The sequence below is a fragment of the Ptychodera flava genome, chromosome 17 (genome assembly GCF_041260155.1).
Source record: "Ptychodera flava strain L36383 chromosome 17, AS_Pfla_20210202, whole genome shotgun sequence".
NCBI classification, from domain to species: Eukaryota; Metazoa; Hemichordata; class Enteropneusta; family Ptychoderidae; genus Ptychodera; species Ptychodera flava.
The window spans coordinates 12257093-12282860 of record NC_091944.1 but is presented as its reverse complement, the minus strand read 5'-3'; the positions used below and the strand labels follow the sequence as shown (position 1 = coordinate 12282860).

Sequence of the window (25768 nt, the reverse complement as noted above, 5' to 3'; positions counted from 1 at the left end):
GCTATGTATCGAACCACGCGTAACTGTGTGGCAGACGACAAAATGTAGTCATCAGAGGCAACTAATATTTTACATGTAAAAACTGATATCTATGTGGTATTGTTTAAAAATGTAATACAACTGATTGAGAACAATGAAAACGACAAAAACTAAGGAGAAGTTTTAAAAAAGAATTACCAGAGGTAAAGGCATTGATAATGATGTATATAAAGTCATCGCAGTAGGAGGTAAATTAATTGCGTCATTTGAACGTTTTTGGACTCCTTAGAATATCGTCAATCAGCACAACAACACACTTCGGGAGTTTCGGGTCATAACCAGAAACGATCGTAAAACTTCGGGATGTGAAAAATACGCTCGGGAAATGACATGTTTTTATCGATATCTCGCGATCCGCGCTCAGTCGCCACGTCAAATATCGACCGTTGGCATTTAAAAAATGTGTTTTAAAAATGTTACCAAATGGGAGTGCCTCTTTAATGAAGTTATGCAATATCGTTTTTTTCCGTACAATGGTTTCCCTATGGAGACGGTAATGACAGTGTAGACATATATCAAGAAATACTGCACAAAATTTCATGAAACTTTTCACAGATGACAATCTAAGAACATTGTGATGATACTGTGAGTGTCATGTCAATTATCTTCTCATTTGCATATTTAATGAACTTTTGTTATTAGTTAGATAACTCTGAAATTCCTGCACCAAACTTGATGATACTTGCAACAAATATTGATCTGATATATATCTAATTATACTTAGAAGCATTAGGCAGTGTAAAGTTAATAAATAGCTCATTTGCATATTTTATGAAGGTTTGTAATTAGTCATATAACTCCGATATAACTTCACCAAATGTGATGAAATCTGCTGCAGATACTAATCCGACTGATATCTAACTGTAGTGTAAAGCATTTAGTAGTGTGAAATTAATTAAAGGTTCATTTGCATATTTAATGAACTTTGTAATTAAGTATATAACTCTGAAATTACGGCACCAAAGTCAGTAAAATTGGGTACAGATATTGTTTTGATAAATATCTAATTGTACTGAGAAGCATTTGGCAGTGTCAAGTTAACAAATAGGTCATTTGCATATTTTATGAAGTTTTGTAATTAGTGATATAACTCCAAAATAACTGCACCAAATGTGATGAAATCTGCTGCAGATACTGATCCGACAGACATCTAATTGTGGTGTAGAGCATTTAGTTGTGTGAAATTAATTAAGGGTTCATTTGCATATTTAATGAACTTTGTAATTAGTGATATTACTCCAAAATTACAGCGTTAAATTTGATGAAACTTGCTACAGATGTTGATCTGATAAATATCCAATTGTACTGAGAAGCATTGAGCAGTGTCAAGTTAATAATTAGCTCATTTGCATATTTCATGAAGTCTTAAAATTAATAACTCCGAAATAACTGCATCAAATGTGATGAAAACTGCTTCACATACTGATACTACAGATATCTTACTGTGTTGTAAAGCATTTAGTAGTGTAAAGTTAATTAATAGTTCATTTGCATATTTAATAAACTTTGTAATTAGGTATATAACTCTGAAATTTCGGCACCAAAATTGTGTGAAACGTGCTACAAATATTGATTTGATAAATATTCAATTGTGCTATGAAACATTGATTGGATTTTCCAAATATGGTCGATGTCATATATCGAAATCTACAGGTTGGATTAATTTCAAATTTGTGTGAGGCATGCTTGCCATCTGCCCATCAAATTCACAATTAAACTTTTTACCTTAAACAAACAGTTTAGGCGCCATCTTGGATTTTCTGAAAATCTAATGAAAATTTCAAAAATATTCTTCTCCAGAACCAGTTGTCAGGTTGACTTCAAATTGTGGAAATAATTTCATGTAACCATTGCTCTTTTAAGTTTGCGAAAAGCGTCATGATTCATTAAATGCTTTGGCGGCCATATTGGATTTTACAAAAAAGGAGTTATAATTTCAAAAATCTTCTTCTCCACAATGGCATGGTTCATTGAGCTGAAACTTTGTACAGAGTACCATGTTGATGACTTGTATAATGTGTGTAAGTATCATCTGGAAAAATAAACAAATATGGCCGCCATGCTTAATTATGCCTTTTCTCTCTACTTGTTTGCATATCCAATTATACGCTTAATATTAGTGGCAAGAGGGTCGAATTTTGGTACATGACGAGTACTATAAGATAAAAATCTTTTCTCAATACCCAATTTCAATGTCAATTTTTGTGTGTATATATAATATTAGGCTTGGGCACCGCCAACGCTGCTTGCAGCTTTAATGAACTTTGTAATTAGTGACATTACTCTAAAATTACAGCATTAAATTAAATAAAACGTGCTACAAATGCTGATTTGATGGATATCGAATTGTCCCATAAGGCATTGAGCAGTACCAAGTTAATTAACAGCTCATTTGCATATTAAATAAAGTTTTGTAATAAGTGATTAAACTCTGAGAGTACTGTGCGAAGTTGAAAAAACCTGCTACATATAGTGATAACATATATCTCATTGTTCTGTGAAGCGTACTACTATTAATGAACCTGTTGTAAAACACGTGAACATATTCAGTTCATATCTGGTTCAATAGTTGTACTACATGGTAGAATCGATTGAAAACATTGTAGGCAAGTGTTATCTAATAGCTTTCAGTAGGTGATAATAATTCTTCTCTGAGTTGATTGACACCAATTCATAGTATTTGACATCACTCTCGATTTACACTCTATTTTAAATTGACAAGAAATTACATGGATCAAAGTTCAAACGGATTATGAGATGGAAATATTAAATTCAACGACTCATTAACAGTCAACAGTAAAATTGTAAATTGTGAAGATTTTGAAACTCTTACGAGACCTTTTGCCGTTAAATAACTCGAATGATATTAAATAGTGCAACAATTAAGTACGCAGTTAATAGCCGAATGACTTGGGCGATATTGAAGTACTTTTATTACGACTACATGTATTTGGATTTTCGAGCGAATTCTCTCATTTTCAGTTCACATCATCGATCATCGTGCTACTTTACAATGTCGTGTATCCTTCTGATGTGTGATTTGTAGTGGCGTTCTATGGCAATGATGTGACTGTGTTATTTGTCGGCGAAATGCTCGTAGCATTTTCTGTAGTTGTAAAGTTTGTAGGCAGCGTAGGTAGGGTTGTGTTCATCAGCGGCGATGTTATCGTTGTGTTTGTGACGCTCGTTGTGTTCAGTGTCGGAGTTGTAGTATGCGTTGGTTTCACTGCTGTATGTGGTACAGAGAGTAATATTGCGATTGCAATCAAAAGAAGAACAATAATCGCGGCGGAAATGCAAATGACATGTTTACGGTGATCCCTAATAAAGTTTTTTATATCTTTCCAGCAATTCTTCTTTACTGATTGGCAAGCAGTTAAAATGGATGCCTGCAATAACGATTTCGCATCCACCTCACTCTCTCGAATGCCCCTTTGATTGGTTGTAACTCTCATTTCATTAATGTAGTTCCAGGCTTCCAGTGATACATCAGCGGCTTGGTCTTCACTCACCACAGGTATGACGTCATTCACTACATCAAAAGCTTCTCTTTCTGCAAATACAGTGTTGCAATCCTAAGTGTGTTGTAAGATAATGTAGGTTAAAATATATAAAATTATTTTTTCTAGGATTTCATTAACCCGATTGACTTAATTTCTTTAGGCATAACAATGCTGTGGCGGTTGAAATATTGGAATTTTTTGTTGCTGTGTGATAGGTTCATGGTCTCTAAGATGAAGCAAGTATTGTTGTAATGATGATGATATTAACGATATGACATAAAGTCATTCAATAAGTTATCAGACTTACTTAACACTGCCTTTACTACATCTCGGCGACGTATCAATATCTTGTAGCACTCGGAGCAGTGGCATGACAGTAAGGCGTTGTCATAAGGAGGCCTTTTCGTCTTGCTGGATGTGGTACCATATCTGGTGGTGTTCAGATTCTTCAATTGGCTCTTCAACGCTACTTCAAAGTCATTACTCTCACATACCTTGACTTCATGGAGGGATGTATTGAAATCTATCTGTAATGTCGGTTCTTTACTACTGGATACGAAGGAGACGTAGCCGTACTGGGTTTCATCTTCTGATCCATCGGTTGGCAATTTCCGGTAGAATGGGTTGTTACTGAACAGGTACGAAACCTGTTCCTTGCATTTCTCTCCGACAACCATGGTGCTAGCATCGACTCTGACATCGGGGATTATAGGTACCCAGTGGAAATACTGACGCAACATTTCTTCTTGCTTCTTGTTGAAGTTTACTTCGATGCTGAAACATCGTCCTTTCGTTGCAAGCTCATAGGCTGTAGTATTATTGAATTTCCAAGACTGTAACCAGTGTTTAGCAACATGCTCTTCTTCTCTCAGATTTAATGAATATATCACTATCAATATAGATCCTGTAACATGAAAGGAAAATATGATCCCTATGGTCACTATATTGAGTTTGGAAGGGGAAAGCATATGTTTAATTTATTTATTTACATGTTTTATTTGACTTCAATAACCGTGTTTTTACAGGTAAAAAGTATCATAAACAGTTCAACTTACAGGGTATGAAATTAAATATGCAACATAACACATCACGTTAACCATTTTTATCACTATTATGGACTGAATAGAGTACTTTAAAATGCAACAATTGTATTGCAGTTATATATGTATAGAAAACACTTCTTTTTATGCTCAAATAATACTTTTCTCGATAAATGAAGCACTGTCCATCATTTTCTGATCGTTTATGTTTTCTGGTACGTAAGACGCATGTTTTATTTGCCTTTAGTTGTTTACCTATGGCCTTCATCATGACTTGACCAAAGGGAGTGGGAAACAAGTAGGCTGTTTTTGCTATTGCTCGTAAACTCTTAAAGTGATTATGACCCAATGGAACAACGATTGCTTAGCTTAGACTTCGAATTCTCGTTCGGAATAAATATGCATTGACTACAGAGAACTGAATCCGAAAGTGAAAGCAAAATTTAGTCAAATTCAATGTACAGCAGTCGTGTTTACTTAGGACCTTGGCATGGAAGAAATATTATGAAATTCATTTAAATGATGTAAGGAGTCAACATAAGAAGGCATTTCTATATAGTACACACAGACACACAGACACACACATCACATATGTTTGTATATATATATATATATATATATAATATATATATATATATATATATATACTTATATTCATATAGACATACATATATATGTATGTGTGTCTGTGTGTGTGTCTGTGTACTTAAGGGTACAGATTGCCTAGAGGGAAATTACAGTGCTCGATGCTAAAAGCCGGGCATTATGAATAATAAAAAGGTACTTCAAGCACGAAGTGATTATATCTGTTATTAAAGTGTTATTTTCGTCGTTGGTTAGAAAGTACGCGTCATATGTCTGCTGCAATAATAACACTTCCGTAAGAAAATTAATTGATCGGATTTTCATCCTCTCAATTGAAATATTTCTTTCTAGAGAAGTGATAAATTTTTACGGCTTATTATCAGTGCATGAGTGGAGTGTTTACCTTTTGGCGATGTTCCTTTTTCTAACTTTGCCAGCTCCTCGATGTGATCAACATTACTGTTTTTTCTCTCCTGTATTATTATAGTTCTGCTTTGTCTTGCGTCGATGACCACAACCACTGATAACATGAGGTTTTCTGAGCCTCTTTGATAATCCTTGTAGAGTAACACTTCGACATCGCTATCCTTCAACACAGTCTTTAGTAGGTCACGAACTTCATTTGCAGCTGTCTTGAAGGATTCAAGTTTCGTGAAGACAACAACTGTGCGTAGAAGTGACAAAATATGACTACACGTTATATCCAAATCAGAAAAATGTAAATGATATAAATGCCCCGACAAAACGAAAGTGTGCCGGGGTTTACAGTGTGTATCACCTCTATTTGTAACAATCAACACTATTTGTAACAAAACTTAATTTTCAAAAAACATTTGCCGAATTTTTTGAAATATTGATAAAATATGCATATTTGTATGTTTGGGGGTAATTTTCTTTTTTTTCCTTGTCGAAACTCATTTTTCCGAAACTGCTCTTGTTACAAATTGGGTTGATTGTAACAAATAGGGGTAACGTGTCAACCATGTTCATAACAAGCAACCCTATTTGTAACAAAACCTAATTTTCAAAAAAACATTTGCCGAATTTTTTGAAATATTGATGAAATATGCATATTTGTATGTTTGGGGGCAATTTTCTTTTTTTTTTCCTTGTCGAAACTCATTTTTTCTGAAACTCCCTTTGTTACAAATAGGGTTGATTGTTACAAATAGGGGTGATACAACAGTGTATCTGTTCATGCGCACGCAAACGAATGGACGTTTGTCTGACGATATATTCCAAGCTGCGCCTTTGTAGAATCCCCCCGCGGCCCCGTTCTTGTAGTTTCAATGTACGCTACCCGTAAATTTTGGTGTACGTAAAGTGGAACTGCAGAGAGGTTCCGGACAATAACCATGAACTGAAGCAAGACTACTCTACCATGTAAACCGTGAATTAACATGATATGTTCGCAGACAGTCTATATAGAATTATCATTGTCGGCAAAGTAAAATGACTAACCTTGTTGTGATCTTGCCGTAGTCATCTCTATAGACTCTGTATAACCACTGTTATGCATCAATGCGTTATGAAGCTGGACATGAACGAGGTACAGTGATTTCTAGATGAATAATTTGGTTTTCTCGTTTGCGTTGTGGCTTCTGGATGAGTAATTCGGTTTTCTCGTTTGCGTTGAGAACAAATCGTCACGCCCCCTGCATGAGTAATCTACTCGCACTTTCCTGTCGCTGGTTGCTCTGTGTAACCTCCATAAATATAATAATCTCCATAAATGTAAAAATTAACCACAATTGTAATAAAATCAACCACAAACTTAAAGCAATAAAACAGCAAAGCATTAATGTAACAACCCGGAATCACAAATGTAATAAACAAATTAACCACTGTAATAAAACTCAACCATAATTTTAATAAGCTTTAAGCTTGAAGTTGTATATGTGATCATTTGTTTATTAATGCCCTAAGTAAATAATAAACTTTAATAAGACTAGTGTAATGTTATTGCATACTTTCTTGAAACTAGGTTTCCTTTCCGAAACACAGAAGAGAATACATTGAGAACACCATCAGAAAACGGCGAGGTACCAATCAAACCGTTAGATAAAGGAAGTGCACGTGGAACAGCAGTTGTAGACACTAATGATGACACAATAAGGAAGCTTCGAAATAGCTCGTCAACCAGTGATACCTCACAAAGCTTACATCCGACCACTCAGAACAAACAACAGAGAAATACACACCCTTATAACAGAAACTTGTGGAGCAAAACATGTTGATGGAACATATATCTATATTTCAATCTAGTAAACACAATATAAACACAGTAGAACAAAATTAGACATTCTAGCATTCCCAGTGAAGGAACAAACTTCAAGTTGGACAACATGGGAATACAGACGAGCTATCAATTATTCCACACGATTTATCCGCTTAGGATGAATTTGAGGCGAGTGATGAAGAAAGTATGGCAAATTTCCGAAATAAAACGTTTAGAGATTATAGTGTTATACAGTATTTCCACCCTGGAGTAGAGATTGCACTGGCATGCAGATTACAGCTGTGTCTAGCCGTGCCAATCAGTTCTATGCACAAAACAGCGAAACTTAAAATACAGTCACTTTTAAAATACACAAAACAAACTAAACACAAACAACTAAGATATGGACGATGTGTGGAGTTGCTTTCCTTTATTACATAATGGTGTCGGAGTGTTACTCTGCAATGGCAACCCAAGAGATTAATGTATTGTGATGTAGCAAAGATTTTGACGCCGAAAATGAACGATCTACAAGCATAAAATATCTTGAGCCACGGCTGCCTCGTTTACATTGAAAATTAGCAGTTACTTGAGTGATGTAGTCGCATTTGCCATTTTGCCGCTGCATGGCTGCACTGAGCTTACATATAGGATGGAGAACTACATAGTGTGAAGATGCGGACCAAAATAGAATAAACGTTACTGAAATGTTGGTGAATTCGTTTTACACCCATGGCTGATATAATCATTTGCACTGGAATTCTGTAAAAAGGCAGCAAAATCCTCCGAATAGAACTTGTACTGAGATTAAATGACTTAAATTTCAACATAATGGCCGAATATCAACTCATTTCGACATAATGGCTGATATAAACGCATTTCATCATGATGTAGTCAGCAAAGACTTAAACGATAATTGCAAAAAACGTTATACTAAGCGCAAATGAAATGAAACTGTCATTTTTATTTTCGATCATTTAATGGTAATAGCCTTTATCATTAAGTCATTTAATCTCAGTACAAGTTCTAATTTTCATTTTAATTAGCTTAATTTAGTCGTACATGACCTAATTTGAGATTTGATACCATATGATACATCTGAGACTTCTCAAAGACCAGTTTCGCTTTTATGGGATACGATCCAATTTGAAAGTCATGATCGAAAAACGAGCAATCATGAATAATCTTCACACTGCACTGTATGCCATATTTTTTACGAAATCTAACCCCCAGCAGGCATACCTGAAATACCGAAAGTTTAGACTGAACAAGCGTTGGATAGACTAAGGGAGGTTTTGATCTTGTCAACAATTTATCCTATGATTATTAAAGTGTGCTGACTGTGCCGCACACATTTGTATCGGGGCTGATCGAAGGTTATACACAGCAAACTGTTCAGTGTAATATAGTGACATAGTGCTAGGTCATTATTATTCATGAACTGTCATTACTATTCATGAGACCATATATCACGTGTTTACTGGTCAGTCTCCATCTCACCTCTAGCTAATCATCAGCCTATGTACTGTAGCATACAGCAGTGTACAGTGGAATAAAATAGCATCTTAAATTATAATAATCGATGCTTAAGTCTTCCTTTCACCACGTCAACATTGGAATACCATCCTTGCCGGCCCAAACACGTGCCTAGACTTTTTTGACCTGCCTTTAAATTAAACATCTCTGAGTCTGCCAGCGTTATATGTGACCTACACGCTGTAGTCTACTTTCAATGCAGGGAGATCTTGTAAACAAGCGATTTTCACACTGTCTAAAGAACATAATCAATGCATTAATTAAATATTTTTTGAATTGACTATACACACTTTGAAACCTTTGAAGGGAGAAGGGTAGTCTAAACTGCGCGTGTGCGACTTTCTTCTTTACAAACAATGTATTTCATGCAAGATATCGTCAACATAGCTGCAACATTTAAATTTTACGATATTCATTGTTAATAAACATGTTTTAACTTTCATTATCAATCGCTAACGTACTCTAGAGACAGTGTTCACATCGATCGTAGGCGTCACTGGCAACCTTTGAACAAAGTTCTGACGACCCCCTCCTTTAAGAAGTAAAGAAGCATTGTCATTTTAATTAATTCATACCGTGACCACAACACCTGGCAGGAGTAAGCAGTGGGATTACTCCATTACTCCGTTTATTCATTGAAGGGATGCTGGACAGACATGCGCATGCCCAGATTACATTGGAATGGAAGATCATGCTGGCAACGACAAACAAACTTAAATTACAAACCATCCTTTATATTTTCACAATATTTCAAGCAATTCATCTAATTATTATTTTATTTCTTGGATTAAACGAGCCATGTAACATCACCTCTCGTTTTATGTAAAATTCATACAGTACAAGTTGAGTGTACTTATTAAAAGGGTAAATCGTCGACAATTACTAAACTAAAGATTACAATAAAATAATGGTTTTATGGCGCTGCTGTGTTTATAACTGCAGTGGTCATGTTTGTACTATTATTGGTAGGAATTGTTGGTGGAGTGCTGTTAAATAAGTCTGTATGGTCAGTCAGAGGCGTATGTGTTGTATATGTCGTATGGTTTGTTGGTAAGCCCGTGTGTCCACTTTCATTTTCCCCCTTGTCTTTTTGCTCGTCGCCTTGGAGTGTCATTGCCAACGTAGCGGCCAGGACGAGGCATGCCAGTCCGATCAACAGAGATATCGCGAGTTTTCTACCTGTTGAACCCTTCGACGGTTTCGGATTCTGACAGACGTGGTATATGTACGCCTTCAACAACGACTTTCCGTCCATTTCATCTTCTTCGATGGAATGCTGGTGCGTATTGCGTCTTGCCACGTTGATGTAGTCACGTGTATTCTCTGACACTTTATCGGCGTACTCCTCTCCGATGAGAGGTACGGCGTCAACGACAGGTGTAATACCAGCTTTTTCTGAAAAAAAATATCAAAAGTTTATTGCATAAAACAACGAGCGCTGAAATTCTATTGTTTATACAAACTATAGTAATATCTCGATACAGAGTTTAAAGACAAAATAAAAAAATGCTACTCCATTTTAATAGCTCTTGAATAAATAAACTTTTATATTTTCACTGAAATCCACGATACATGAATTCGTGAAATTATGTCTTAACTTCAATCGACTTGTCCGATACAGACATTCCTGGTGAAAAATGACAATTTTTTATGAAGAGAATGTGAGAATAGGAACAGTAAAGATAGATCTTTTGAAATTGTTGTTGTAATGTATGGAGGGTATGATTGATATCTTCCTAGCTTGCAATATTAGTGAGGCCATTTAAAGAAAATTCTTTGTTTGCCGTCGTTGGATTTTTGAAAAACTTACCAGCCAATCTGGGAAAAAACAAACACAGAAAAAACAAGTGTATTAACATAAACTCATTTTTTGGGGGTTTCCTTTTGGAAAATGATATTTTTATTTTTAATAGTGTTAACATTGTGTTTGTTTACTTAATTTTCTCTGAAAACCTACCAGCAAGCGGACAACAAACAAAGAATTTTATTTAAAGGGCCTTACATAAACCGTCTTTATCATTATACTTTTAACGTTATGCGAAGATATAGACACGTACTTAACTGAGTTGTAAGGATTAGCTCCTTTTCGTATAACGTGTTAAAGCATTGGTCGCAGTGGCTTGCCACTAAGACGTGCTCATAGCGAAGCTTTGTACTTTTACTTGTGAGGATGGTATGTGCCTTGGATGTGTCATCTTTTGTCGAGTACATTTCTTGGAGTTGTTCTTCGAGGGCGACTGAGATATCTGTACTTTCGCATATTTTCACTTGGGGTATGGCGATGTTATAATCAATCTGGACCCTCGGTTCTCTGCCCTTGACCTTGTTGAAATGGAAGTAACCATACTCAGTTTCATTCTCCGTCTCGTCAGTGACCAGTTTCATCATCAGCGGGTGGTCATTTACACAGTCAGAAACTTGGCTTTTGGCGATATCTCCGATAACGAGGGTGCGAGCTGTGCCTTTAACGTCCAGCACTTTCGGGATGTCGTTAATATATTGACGAATCTGCTCTCTCTGCTTTTCATTGAAATCTTCCCAGATGCTGAAACACCGTCCTTTACGTGCCAGGTCGTACGCTTTATCGTCTTTGACTCGCCAGACTTGAAGCCAATTCTCAGCAATACTTTCACTCTCGCCGAGGTTTTTGGACAGTTCATCGCCATAGATTACAATCAAGAACGAACCTGCAGCACGCAAATAAAATAAATTACTACTTAGTGGATGGTTTGGTAGAGTGTATGTCGTTTTTTGCATTCGACCTGCTCATGGTCATTGACCTTGTGCCGTTTATTTGCTTGATTTCGCTGTAGTTTCAATCACTTCTGAAATAAACTATTCCAAGGGGAATGAAATAGTAGGGTATTATTTCTCGATGTAATTAACACTGAGTGGGCACAGAAGAGAATCACGTGACTTTCCATGTATCGACAATCATCTCTGAAATGGACAGATGCTATACATTTCCAGCTGTATATGAAAACAGAAACAGCCACTGTCAAACATGCTGTGTGATGCTAAATATCAAACCACCCATGAATTATTTTGTACTTCTAATTTCAGAAATTTAATCATTTTCCAAATCGATCATGGAGCGTGTAAGTGATATTTTACTTTGGTGATGCAGAAGATGGAGAATACTTTATATTAGAGACGTCATAAATGTGGAAGCGCGACCAAAAGGGACATACCAGGATATTGAACTTATTACGTGTCAGTATCAGTCAACTCAGACCCAAACAGTAATAATTAGCCGATGAAGGTCTACCTTTATCATTGCAATGAATACAAATTGGTATCTCTTTTGTACATGTAAACTGTGGTTGACTAAAACTTGTATATGGATACGATATGTATAGATTGACACAAAATGAAAAATTAACCTTAGAATTTCACTATAATAATAGTTAATTTTCAGGAGCACAGCGACATAATCCGTGATAGGCTTTTGACTCCATATCGTCAAAAAACTGTCACATGAGAATGTTAAGTAAACTATACCTTCGGGTGCTGTTTTGGGTTCCATGCGAGCCAGCTCTCCAGCTATGCTCACTGTTCCTTCACCCTTTTCTGATATATCTCCCTTGTCAGGCGTAGCGTCGATAACCACCACTACCGTAAACGGCTGCTTCAGGTCTTGTTTCTTGTAATCTTGCGAGGATACGACTTCAATGTTTTCCTCTTGAAAAAGCTGTTGCAGTGAATTACCGACATTCTTGCCGGCTGGATCGTAGGATTCCTGTCTCGTATGGATGCAAATCGTCTGTTTTGGCTTGGAGGCATCTGACAAGGAAAAATAACATTCCAATATTGGATCTACTTCTCTGGTAAAGTGTCAACATTTAGGCCAAATGTCTGAACGACTCCATTCTCTGTCTGAACGACTCCACTCTCTTTTAAACACAATTCCTTCACATTGTTACTAAAACAATAGACAGTTGAGATACATACTGTATTGGGTCACGGACAATACTCAATACACCGCCGCCATTCTACATGTTGAAAACTGCAAATTAATCGATCATTTTGCATATAAGAAATCATGGTATTTTTTCCGATAAACTTTCAATTTTCGCTAGACACCATCGGCGTCATGTTTGTAATGATTTCTCTGGAACATTTCTTATAAAATTGGGAAGAATGTCAGTTTAAAGTTTTACATGAATCTCAAAAAGCTTCTAAACTCAATGTGCTGTGAATGATAAATTGCCCGTCATGGAATGTTTGTAAGTGATGAAAGACGAGTACCAAATTTTGTATTGCTGTGTTTTGTCAACATCGCTAATAGTCCTATAATGCGTGTCTTGAAACACCCCAAAATCAAGGTAATTGTACAGAATAATGCAAAAATAATGTAATCATGTTATATCATTTTAGTCTATGCGACATCATCTCACATTTTGACGATGCCCTTGAAATTTGACAATACTAGCACTGACCTTGGTTTTCTGACACGTTTGCGAGATTAATCGCTGCTTCTTCTTGGTTGACGTCCATGATGAAGGAAAGGTGAGACAGAACGTCCGGTTAAATTGCTGTCAGTGGCTTGCTCTGCTAAATTTGCCCAGGGTTGGTCATCGGCCCATCTGTGTTGCATTCTATTCACTTTCCATACACAGGCGTCATCTGCAAGAAAGCTGATTTGTTGTTTAGCCTGTATGTCGTCGTTGATGAATACTTAATTGGTCATTTATTTTCAAATGTAAAAATGGAATGGTAGAATTGTTACGAAGATATTTATCTCAGACTGTTTATGAACCTAGCGGTCATCGATACCAGTAAAATTGTTAATTAAAACGACAAGTTCTCAATTATAATATCTCGCAAATATGGTTTGTATTCATATTGGCATGTGTAATTGAGATCTTGTCGTTTAAATTAATAATTTCACTGGTATCGATGACCTCTAGAACGATGAAAATAGTCAACACTTAATGAAGAAACATGAGAATTTCACGTGATGGGCTTGCAACGTGTCACAGTGATGTTTGAATTTTAATTGTGATATGTAAATTTAGGATCTTGTCGTTTTGATTAACACTTTTACTGGTATCGATGGCCGCTAAGTTCATTAACCTTTTTCTGAGATAAAAAACCTTCATAGCAGAATTGCACAAAGCTAACTGACAACAAAGGTAGCAAATTGTGAGGTTTTCATGTTTCTTTATTTCCCGTGCTTAAGTTTATGTACGCCGTGTGCAGTGATTAAAGATACATATGACGTCAATGATTTTCTAGGATATAGATATACATGGCGGAAGTATACAACACAATGAATTTGATTATTTTTGGATCACCTGTCAAACCATACTAATTATACGATGATATGTACGTCCGACGTTGTAGACCAGCTGTTGTTTTCGATGGCTTTTAAAACGTCAAACAAATTGAGTCACAATTGAGCGATGGAGTGAAAATAAACAAGCTTCGGATGGGGCAAGCTGAAATTTTTCGAATAATTTGGCTTTTCGTTGTAAGACAGCAAGACTTAAAATACGCAAAACACGAGTGTTATCTATAAAGAATAAATGCATTGCTTTTAGTCACTTTATCTGTCATGATTTTCGTTTTTATCTAGCTCTGGAGATAATCAATAAACAAACGTTTTCGAATTTATTACTATAGAAACGTAATCTGGGGTTATTTATACTACTTTCTTCTTATTGTTTCCTCCGATAAAACAATCACTAAGCTTTGCAATTTTGTCAGTTTGTCCTCTACAGGTCAAAGAGGTGATAGATTGAAATTGATATGTTATTTCTTATTTGATAGTTGCATCAAACAAAATATAAGTATTTGTAATGAGTAGTTTAATGTTGTAACGGGAACTGTATTTGGCCGTAATTGGAATGTTCATGCACATACGAAAACATTGATAAGAAATAAGATTAGAAAAGTATAGAGTTTATATTGCTGTCTACTTTTATCTCGATGCACATATTTAAAAGTTGCTTTTATTCGCTATATTATATTATTTATATTATATTATATTATATTATATTATATTATATTATATTATATTATATTGTATTGTATTGTATTATATATATTATATTATATTATATTATATTATATTATATTATATTATATGATATTATATTATATTATATGGAATTTTTTGCAGCACCTGTTGCTCTTTTTAAATAAGTGTTTGATATTTTGATGTTTATCCCAAACAGGAAGAGTATTCTTGACAAGGATGAGCTAGTATGTTTATGCAAATACCCATCGGTATGCAAATATCAGACTGCTCACAGCCAAAAAAGCATGTGTTCACGGGACATAAATGTGCAACATTAATAATGACACATTATCATAACATGTGTTCAATGAAACAATGCTCATACATGTACTTAGCATGAAAGAATATCGTCATGTCTCTCTTGTTTTTTTCTAGCCAGTCTTTCAACGTATTTATCCGACCTAACCATTAACATAACGTATCGACGGACGAAAACTACTTCATTAGAACTTGATAAAAACAAATGGAAACAGATCTACAACAATTTATGATCTTTGTTGCGTGATACAGTCAGCCTCGTAAATCACGAGAAATTCTATTGGCCTTGGTTTGTTTCAAGAGATGTGAATATTACTATGTTTTACCGCCTTTTCAGCTGCACTTCAGTTGAATAGCCCATGGACGTTTGTAATCAACGAGTCGCGCCAATGTGGATGTATTTGAGTTGTAATTAAAGGAAGTCAATCTCATTTTCACCGCAAATTGACTGTAACTTTATACATTGAATAAACTCAGGAATAGAAACTAACATGTAACAACCTATAAACAAGCCCCGAAAAAAACATGTGCAATACCAAGGAAAATAGTGTGCAGTTACTGTAGCAAATTGTTGACACTATGGAACGTGATCAATGTTCAGCAAAAAATCCCAGAAACTTAAAAAAAAATCGCAAATAATTAAGGCAAAAGAACTATTAAGTATACAAGTCTTGGCGTTTAAGTCTGAAATTTATTAAAAAGTAGCATTTTATATATATTTCGGAAAGCGTAACAGCTGTTGAATACAGCATAAATATAGCAAACTAGCCTGTCAAATCACCTGCACATCTGCTTCCGCCTTTACATGTGTTTACAGAAAGACACCAGCTGCAACAGATGACACCGTTTGCTTTATAGGAGTGTGACCTCAATGTTGTGGCAGAAAATGAATAATTTATTTGCTTTTTCTGACGAATACTGTGACCTGACGTTGATGCATTACAGGCTCTTTTTCTTACCATAATAGAACATTACAAACCCTCTTTTTAGAGCCATTTTTAATAATTTCGCTGTCGCATTCACTATTCACTTCAAGGGGACAGATACTATTGCCTTGTATGTGACCTTTGTACCCGTTCACGCAGTTTTTGAAAACTACATGCCTCCTGTACATTTTATAGCTACCAAATAGACCAATAGATTTATAGCGTGGTCAGGCTGCAGAATTCCATTTTTGTTCGCGTTCCAAACCTTGACAAGTTATCATTTACACAGCATGCATACAATTATCTTAAAAATCAATGCATTTTCCAGCCCTTCCTTATATGGATAGTTTATTGAAAAACAATCCTGGCAGCAATATTAGTGTCACTAAATTTCTGCTCTTTATATTTTGCTTTATATTTCTATCCCCCAATAAAAGTGGAACGGTCCACCCCTTACATTGGCTGGTTTCATGACATAAAGTGAATTCCAACCGTATACATGGCGCTAGCTATTCCATTAGGCCAATTTTATCGGGGTGGGGGTCAGAAGGGGTTGCATTTGAATGTGTTTTGATTTTGTAAGTGGAGAACACCCGCTCATGTATATTGGGTTTTGGGTTTATTAAGCTTGAATGAGGCTGCCCTTAATCAGACTGGTGTTCATGGATAATTATAGACACTCTTTCAGAGCATACTACAGGTGTATTTTTGCTTTCCCGCGCAATAACATATTTCTTGTTGCTCCTTGACGGGTAAACTGAATAGGATCATGTAGGGTCATGTAGGGTGTTTTGCCGAACTGGTCACAGACAACAAGGTAGCTAGACAATTAACAATGCTCCTAGTGTTCCAGTAAGCTGAACTGAATCCCTAAATCTATTTTCAGTTACGGTAAATGAAAAGACTCGACATGTCGTTTTCTCCAAAGAAACTGTCGGCTTGGGTCTTTTTTCGAGAGACGTCTGCAGGCTGCCATCAAAAGTGCCGAATGTGACAAACTCTGACAGTGGTTTGTCAGCAATAGTGTATGCATTGAAAGTCGATATCAGCAGTTATCATATTTTGGTTGGTCTTCGATTTGTATGAACTCATTTCGAAACCTTTCAGGGGAGGTAGGGTTTTCACGATCGTCAGAAAGTTCATTTTTTATTTATCCATCAGAGGAGGATAATAGAGATCGGCAACCATTTTCACCTTCCCATATAGATAATGTGAGATCATTTTCTACGCTGGTTCAAACAATTATCTATTCTGTATTATTGATTATGACTGGGAATACCGTAGTTTCTGTAAAGTTTCCCGAACAAAGGTGTCTCAATTTAGCCTAGTACGATTAGGCATGGTCGAAATGTCGGGAAGGAACCAAGCCGAATGAAAAGTAATAAGCAAAGCTGGAGTACTTGGGAAAAGTTATACAAATGAAGAGATAAAAGGGTATGTTTCTTAAACTGGTCTGAAACATTTAATGTGCATGCAAACTAAGCTCCGATTCGGCACACGTCATCCACATTACAAGGCGCGGCACAGGGATGACTTCCTCAGCATACTTATAGAGCACAGGCAACAGTTCGGCAGTAACACTCAGAACTTAGGCAGTATAGGCAGTAAAGACAGAGAACGTGACAGAAAAGCACATATTGCAAGTGTGGTGCTGTAAACAGTTCCATACATGTTTGACTAAGTGATGTCATATTTACAAACTTGATACAGGTTCTGTTTCCTAAGTTTACAGTTTATTAACCTTACAATAACGTTGCAAACATAATCAGTTGCAGCGCACCAAATTCAGATGCGATACCCAGTATCTCGATATCAACTTTGACCCGTAACCACCCTTAACAAGTCAATGTACTCAATACTAAAGTATCTCGAAATAAACCAAAGTGTGACAAAAACGTAAACTTTAACTTTACTGAACAATCTCAGAGTTTTAAATTGTGTCCTACATTAACGATCATAGTGAAGAGAATAATATCATTGGTTTTACAATGCTTGCGAGATGGAAAGAAAGTATTTTGATCAATTTCTGATCGTTTTCGGTTCTTTTTAAATTCAAAATTGTCGAAAAACATCAGCAAGTGAAAGCAATTTATTGATTTTTAAAAATTACATTTATAGAAAAGTGCACTAGTTTTCTAAAGTCATAATGAGATTACAAACACAAAGACGAGATGGAAAGAAGTATTCACTATCATAACTTGAAATATTGGTCTCCCTTACATCCGGTTATTGGAAATAAAATAACCTCCTTTAACCCAGCAAGAATAGAAAATTAAAAAAAATCGTTAAATGTAATTTGTATTGAACGGAATGAAGTGGAAAACTCTTTCATTTGACTTAAAACTCTTCACGCAGCTAAATTATGCATGGCAAACCAAACATACATTCAACAAGACACTTATGTGCACCCAACACAGTGTAATTTGCACAAAATCACTTTTTTTCGCAAAAATTCATTCAATTTTAATTAATTTGTCAACCAAAGATTAAAATATTGGTTTGGGTTAACTTTTTAGCTTGCCAAGCAGTCATAAGTTTCGTGATAAAAAAGTGTTAATTTATGCAACTGTATACAAATCATCCTATTTTCTGGCTTCTCTTTTCTCCCAATTTCAACATTTCTAAGGAATTTAACTCCACTCTGGCTGGGTCAAATTTTCTGAAATTTTCACATTATATTCTTTAAACGCTATATAACATAACGACGATTTTGTTTGGCAATTAAATGCTAACATTTTGAAAAGGAGCCATTTTAATTTTGCTAATCATGTTTTCAATCACGTTTTTGAGGGTCAGTCTTTCAACCCCTGCCATTTTAGAATGAGCATAGATAATGCAAAATAAAAGAGTCCTTTGTTTCTAAATGTACTCTTCTTTCAAGTGAGATATTACATTTCAGGAAATAGTATCAAGTTTTTGACTTAGATTAATGTTTATTATTAATACCAAAACTGAGGGTTTTTTAACCCAAAATATACACATTCTTCATTCTTCAAATATAAACTATTGCTACCATACCAAAGTTTAGATTCTCTGCTTTTTAAAAAGATATAGTATACGGAGTTTTCTTGTCATCTTAGATGAGAAATATTGCTTTGAAAAAACTGTGTTGGCAACATGCAACTCCACCTTAATAAGATAATATTACAGCTAAGGGAGTTTGTTAGATCGAGGCTGACCAATAAACTAACTTTACAGATACAAATGAAACCTCAGATACAGATGAAACTTCAAATTATGGTAATGTTTTCTTCGTCTGTAGTATTTTTTCGCCAAATATAAGGAAAAATCCATCCGTTGCTAAAATAGTGTATTGCTTGTGCTGAACGTGCTATGAATTAAGGAACAAAAGATCCATCTGCATCCTATCATCCGTATCTTCTCTGCAGATTGACTAGCAAGGAAAATACCGTTTCTACACAATTTAAAGAAATCCCACACCACCATGCTGTTTTTCTATTCAAGTTGTTTCAATGAAGGGCTCTAATGATAAACTTAGCGTAATCTTAAAACTTGAACTGGTTATTGTACTTTGCGTAATTCCAATAGCAGTATTATAAGTTAACGTCTCTCCAGTATAGAAGTTTCGCCCGTTGACATAAGGGTTATCAGCCTCTAGCAAGACCATCTTGCCTTTGCTGACCTGTTTAGGAAAAATACAATACAGACGTGTAAAGAAAATGAAATGCAAATGTATGTGAATAATACATGCAGTACTTTACGATTTCAGAAAATGCAAATGGATACCATAATAACATTTTTTCTACGTTCACAAACTCTCAGTTATATTCTCATGCAAGAATTCAAAGTATGCAGTGACCTAGATGCAGCACATGTCAACTACGACTGACTTTATTATATTTGATAACCGACGAGAGAACGTTGTCTCATCCGTTGACAAAGGGTTTATCGAATGTGATGTACAACAAGGACATTCAACTAATCATGCATCACAGTAACTTTTATGAAAAGCAAAAATGCAACCTTTATCTTACTACAATTTCAATATAAATAAAAATTATTTGTGTATGTCTTTTGTTACTTCTACAGACTAGATATTATCTTGCTTACATATATAGACTGCGGGAAAGACTTCAGATCTCAGAAAACGGAAGCATTTTAGTCAAATTCGCGGCTCTTTTAGCAATCGAATCTCTGGTTCTTGTCATTTATTTGTAATAAATACTGTCTCTTTTTGTTATTCCTCAACAAAAAGCTATATGGCCCTTTGAAAATGATTAGATAACTTTACAGGCTGAAAGCATAAGTATCGTCACACCGAAAGTAATAATCTTCAGCGACTGCGGATAAAGCACCAATTATGTCATCGAATGCTAGTGTTTTAATATATCTTTCATCAAGTCATCAGTCAGGACATGGCTCTCCTAGTTTTTGAAACGTATTTGCATGTGAATCTTTCTGTACTTTTAAAGATGGCAACGATTACTTCAGGGGTGAATTATCATTTTAAATAGGAGAGGACTGTGTATGACCAGATCGGTATATCGGTCCATTGACCTGATGAGAGCATGCATTGATCAAACAGTTTTAAAATAATTGTCTGAGACAAATTCTTACTTACTTGCATCTTAACATGTACCATAATAGGCGACAGAGATGTAAATCTGATCCCTGCAAGCCTTCAATTTCAACTGATATTCATTTATGTACGTCTTACCATCACTTCCACATACTTGGTTAGGTGTATCATCAAATGGAATGTATTTGCATTCATCATCGACTGGAGAAAAAGTGAAATAAGACAATTTGTAAAGAACAGAAGCACTAAATACCAATAGACGGGATTTACAACCAAATGCTGAATGAAAGCCCCTTAACTATTCAGACGTAATTACGAGTTGATCACCTATATCAACACTGAATAACAAAAAATCGTGTTTAAAACTATTTGTTGCACAGAAGACTGTTCAAAATTGTGGATTTGCAAATAAATTGGAAAAAGACTCCTTTCCGGTCAGGCAATCACACTCACCAGATATAGATCTGTACCATATAATAAAGACGAGAGCATATAATAAAGACGAGAGCAACCAGCAACAAAAGCACCAGAAGCTTTTTGTTCTGTTGCATCATCATTACTACAAATTTCATCATCCGTTTAACCATCATCATGAGTTCCGCAGCCTCCTTAAATTGATTTCCATCTTCATAGGGAGGTGATGTAAAATAGAAAAGTATGTGCCACAGGTACAGTTTAGCAGTGCCATCTCCTGGCATCTCCGTCTTTCCATCCCTGGCAGGTGCTGCACCCATCTCCTGGATCTGTGAGTACATTACACGAGCAATTGACGGATGGTATTCTCCAAGCCATGGAAACACATCTCCAACCAAAGTTACACCAACAGCGTCTGATAATATCAAAATAGGTTAAAGAAGGTGTTACAATTTAAGAAATAGTAAAAAGATAAAATGAAAAAGGTATGTCTGTATATCTAACTATCTGTCTGTTTGTTGTATGTATGTATGTATGTATGTATGTATGTATGTATGTATGTATGTATGTATGTATGTATGTATGTATGTATGTATGTATGTATGTATGTATGTATGTATGTATGTATGTATGTATGTATGTATGTAATAATAATAATTAAATAGTACCGATTATAATACTACTACTACTACTACTACTACAAGTAATAACAATAACAATTTATTCTCATATCTATGTCAACCGGAAAGAATTTGTGATAATGAAAATACTGCCAATTTGCTTTTAAATGTTACCCTGTAAAGAGAAGAAGACTAAAAATAGTTCTATTGGAGTTCCTCATGCTGCATTAATCCATGTTCTGTATTGAAAATTGCGACTATTACATGATTGTATATATATATATATATATATATATATATATATATATATATATATATATATATATATATATATATATATATATATATATTATATATATATATGAGTGGTGTGTATGTGCGTCTGTGTCTGTGTCTGTGTCTATGTGTGTGTGTCTATGTGTGTGTCTTTGTGTGTCTATATGTGTGTCCGTTTGTTTCACGTTTGATTTTTTTGTGTTTGATACTAGTAATTAGTGCATATTATGTTTAAGTATTTACATATGTTAATTGTGCTGGTAATTATGTGCTTATTGGTACTTTAGAATATATGAAATTTATTGCAATTTGTTTTGTTAATTGATTATGAGAGTAAACCGGAAAAATAAATAGGCAATTTGCCTTTTTTGTCTTATGCATGCTTTGCCTGAGGGCCAGATAGTGTTTTGATGAATGTAGAAATCGAATAAGCCAGAGAGAAGGATCGTGTGTATGGATATAAATCTGTGTGTAGTATGTGTTATTGCGGATTCTGAAGTAGTTTGCAAGCTGTAAGGCCTACCTAATTCATTCTGTAGAATGTTTTTGATGAACTTCTTGTGTTCATTGACAATCGAATAACACTCTTCACAGTGACACGTCAGGATTGCACGGTCAAATAGGGAGCCTTCTTGTCGACTACGGGGATAGCAGGGCGAATCCTTTTTGCCAACTCCGTGCATTTTCAGATTTGCAGCCGAGAGCTGTATCCGTAATGAATGGGTTGGGTTCATTGTCTGACATACGTTAATCAACGGGAACGCTTTGTTGACATATATCTGAGATGTTGGTTTACATGTAGTTGGTCTCGGGTGTTGGAAATTAATCTTTGCATACGTCCGCTTTGCAGTGTTACCATCTTCTCCTACTTCATTCACAGCACAGACAAATGGGTGCTCACGAACACACTTATCAAGTTCACCGCCATCATTGCCGAGTTGAAGCACGTTTGATTCGTAGGCAAGTTTTGGTATAGACGGAGAAATCTGGATGAAGTTAGAAATCTGTGACTTCTGTTCGCTGTTGAACGAGTCCCACACAGTGAAACACCTGTTCTTCTCAGCGAGCTTGTAGGCAATATCGTCACTGAATTTCCAGCTTGTAAGCCAGTTTCTAGCAATCGTCTTGTTGTCTTCTAACTTCGAGGACTTCGAATTTTCGTCACCGTAGACGACCAACAAAATGGAATCTAAAGAGTGAAACGATTATATATAAAGTTTGTATTGATTAGTACATGGAACACAAATCCATTGCACAATACGCATCCTATTGAAAAAGGCAAGGGAACTGGACAAAAAGGCGTTATAGTTAGTTTAAGTTGCTCAATGCACTCCTAACTATTTGTGATATCTTTCAACTATACCTGTCACATTGCTTGATATTTCTCTCAGTTCTGCCCAATGATCGACGGTTGCATCTCTGCGCTGTGGTGTGACTAGAGTTCGCGTTTGTCTTGCATCAATCACAACGACCACTGTTATGGGTTCTACTGTAGCCCAGTCCTCATAACTAGTACTGTAGTCACTGATGTCAACACCTTTTAATTTCAAGTCTTCAAGCAGGGACTTAACTCTCACTACCGCGTGTCGAAATGACTCCAATTTGTGATACACCAACACCTTGTGTTTGAGCATGGTCAAATCTGGAAAAATAACAAAACGTACGTATAGTCAAGTAGTATTACTTATTTTAATTAAAAAGTGAGAGTGGCATTGAACTTATTTCTCGGTTTGTAAATTATACAAAGTACTTAAGATGTAACAGTGTTGTGTCGATAAATATGAAGTAACATCTGATTTATTTTCAGAACGAATACTTTCAAGCGTGTTTGTGTTTTTAGAAATACACATATAACGTATATAGGCCGGGTGTCTAATGGTTGAAAACCGGGCTTATACGTAGTCATTTCTTGAAAATCCATATACTTCTTGAAAACAGATGCTACACTTATTACATTAAAGAAAGATATTTATTTCAAAATACCAGTTATGACCCTTGATTCATGACACTATGCAAATTCCAATATCCTATGCAGTCCACTTTGGCGCCGAATCTCGACAACTAAAACACTTATTTTCAAGAACAAACTCTCTCTAGTGTGCTGCGATGATTATCAAACACTCATTGATAATCATTCAGCTATAAGAATAAGTGAAGGAATGGCATTCCATTAACGATACGCACGGAAGCTCTATTTTCGTAAGTTTTGTCTGTATTAAAGTATCATCTCGTTGCCTTTAATTTTCCGTTGACGCACAAAAGGACAAATAGATCTCTGAAGCCTTTGCTCTCTAGCACTCATTTGAAGCCGATTCGGAACAGTCAAGGAACCTTAAACTAGGAGGACTGAGCAAGCGAAAAATTCCAGAGCCGAGTATCAATTGTCATTGATTCAAAGAGGCTTTGGACATATTCTCCAAGAGGCAACTTGTCAGTTACCGGTTACTGAAAGCGTTAACCAAAGCAGAGTGGCTAGATACCACAAATCCTATGGTGTGTGATGACATTTGAACTCTCATTAAACACATCTCCTTCCGGCAACGTCAGCACTACAGCGTATATAGATAGTAATAATGAAACTGGTTTACAAAACCTTCTAACATCGACACTTGATGCATATATTGTATATTCGAATCTAGAGTCGGCACTGCTGCCTTGATATTCCATTATTAAAGAGGTCAGCTTACCTTGGATTTTAGGCAAAGCGAGGAAATATTGACAGTGACTGTAAGAACGTAGCAGAACAGCTCTCTTTCAGGGCTCTCTGTCGTAATGATGATGTCATAGGTCAAAGTGTATGACCACTTCATGTGATCGAGTTCCAAGTGATTGTATAAAGCAACAGAATATTACCTTGTAATGACAAAGATGAATTTTTCATGTACAGATTAAAAATGTGATTTATATTGATATTATAAAAACATGATACTTTATTCGGAATATATTAATTCCCTCCACCGTAAAAGACCGTCCTCTCTGATTCTGCTTTCATTTTAATTCTTTAATCATCGGAACGTTGATTTTTAAAACGAAAGGAACATTTCAACCCGCCAAAACAGTCCCAGGAAAAATAGCATAATGATAAATAGAAGATTAAAATGACAACTAGAGACAAGCATTGTTCATATTGTTAGGGCCTTACAACTAAACGAAGGGCGTCAGTAATAAATTTGCATAATATTATATTTTCATCATTTTTAGTATATTCAGTGGTTTTGGGAGATTAAAGGGCTTTAAAGAAGTTAGCTCAGCTAGTAATTTCGCATAAAGTGAGGAAAACTGCGTTCATCGTTATCTTGGTCGTTCTGGCATCGACACTTTCGATGCACTCTCTGGATATTAAATTGAAATTTATCTCTTGAATTCCGATTGATCCAAAGCAATGACGCCCACTACGGTTCAGAATATGATGTTATTTTCGATAGTATGCGTCTTTAAAGTCAAAGGTCAAAACTTTGCTCAAATATTCATCAATGAAACTTCAACTATTCTCCTACCAAATCAAGAATAAAACTCTTCGAGTCAACGAGCAAAGTTTGAGACTCGAGGAAAAATATTACCTCATATTTACTGATATTTAAAATTCAAAATGGCCGCCATCCCTGTGATAATCCTATGGGGAAAATAAATTCGTAAAAATTAAGACTGTTAAAATTTTTGTTACCCAATTAACTTTTAAATTTGCTCAAGATAGTTCGAATATCTGTCTCCGAGGCGCATTCTACCTTATCATGTGTAGTTTCAATGACTCCGCAATGGCATTCAAATGCGTGCGACGTCGACCCCAAGCC

General features: G+C 35.6%; 3 protein-coding genes across 4 annotated transcripts; all 3 read right to left on the bottom strand.

The window, feature by feature from the left end:
- Positions 1-2917: 2917 nt before the first annotated feature.
- Positions 2918-4390, bottom strand: LOC139115449 (uncharacterized). Its single transcript, XM_070677558.1, has 2 exons — positions 3850-4390; positions 2918-3592 (listed from the first exon to the last, which is right to left on the bottom strand). Exons 1-2 carry the CDS (start codon positions 4280-4282, stop codon positions 3093-3095), a joined length of 933 nt encoding a protein of 310 aa, XP_070533659.1. The 5' UTR covers positions 4283-4390; the 3' UTR covers positions 2918-3092.
- Positions 4391-9511: 5121 nt separating this feature from the next.
- On the bottom strand, positions 9512-13552 carry LOC139115448 (uncharacterized). Its single transcript, XM_070677557.1, has 4 exons — positions 13361-13552; positions 12423-12704; positions 10979-11608; positions 9512-10316 (listed from the first exon to the last, which is right to left on the bottom strand). The coding sequence occupies exons 1-4, from the start codon at positions 13416-13418 to the stop codon at positions 9835-9837; spliced, it is 1452 nt and encodes a 483-aa protein (XP_070533658.1). The 5' UTR covers positions 13419-13552; the 3' UTR covers positions 9512-9834.
- A 4286-nt stretch (positions 13553-17838) lies between these two features.
- On the bottom strand, positions 17839-24817 carry LOC139115437 (uncharacterized). Of its 2 annotated transcripts, none has more exons than XM_070677544.1 (7): positions 24665-24817; positions 23341-23596; positions 22501-23166; positions 21121-21496; positions 20710-20868; positions 19245-19770; positions 17839-19194 (listed from the first exon to the last, which is right to left on the bottom strand). In XM_070677544.1, the coding sequence occupies exons 1-5, from the start codon at positions 24785-24787 to the stop codon at positions 20862-20864; spliced, it is 1428 nt and encodes a 475-aa protein (XP_070533645.1). In that variant the 5' UTR covers positions 24788-24817; the 3' UTR covers positions 17839-19194; positions 19245-19770; positions 20710-20861. The 2 variants fall into 2 exon arrangements, with proteins under 2 accessions (XP_070533645.1, XP_070533646.1); XM_070677545.1 differs by having other exon boundaries at positions 23341-23619; positions 24665-24760.
- Between the last annotated feature and the right edge of the window lie 951 nt (positions 24818-25768).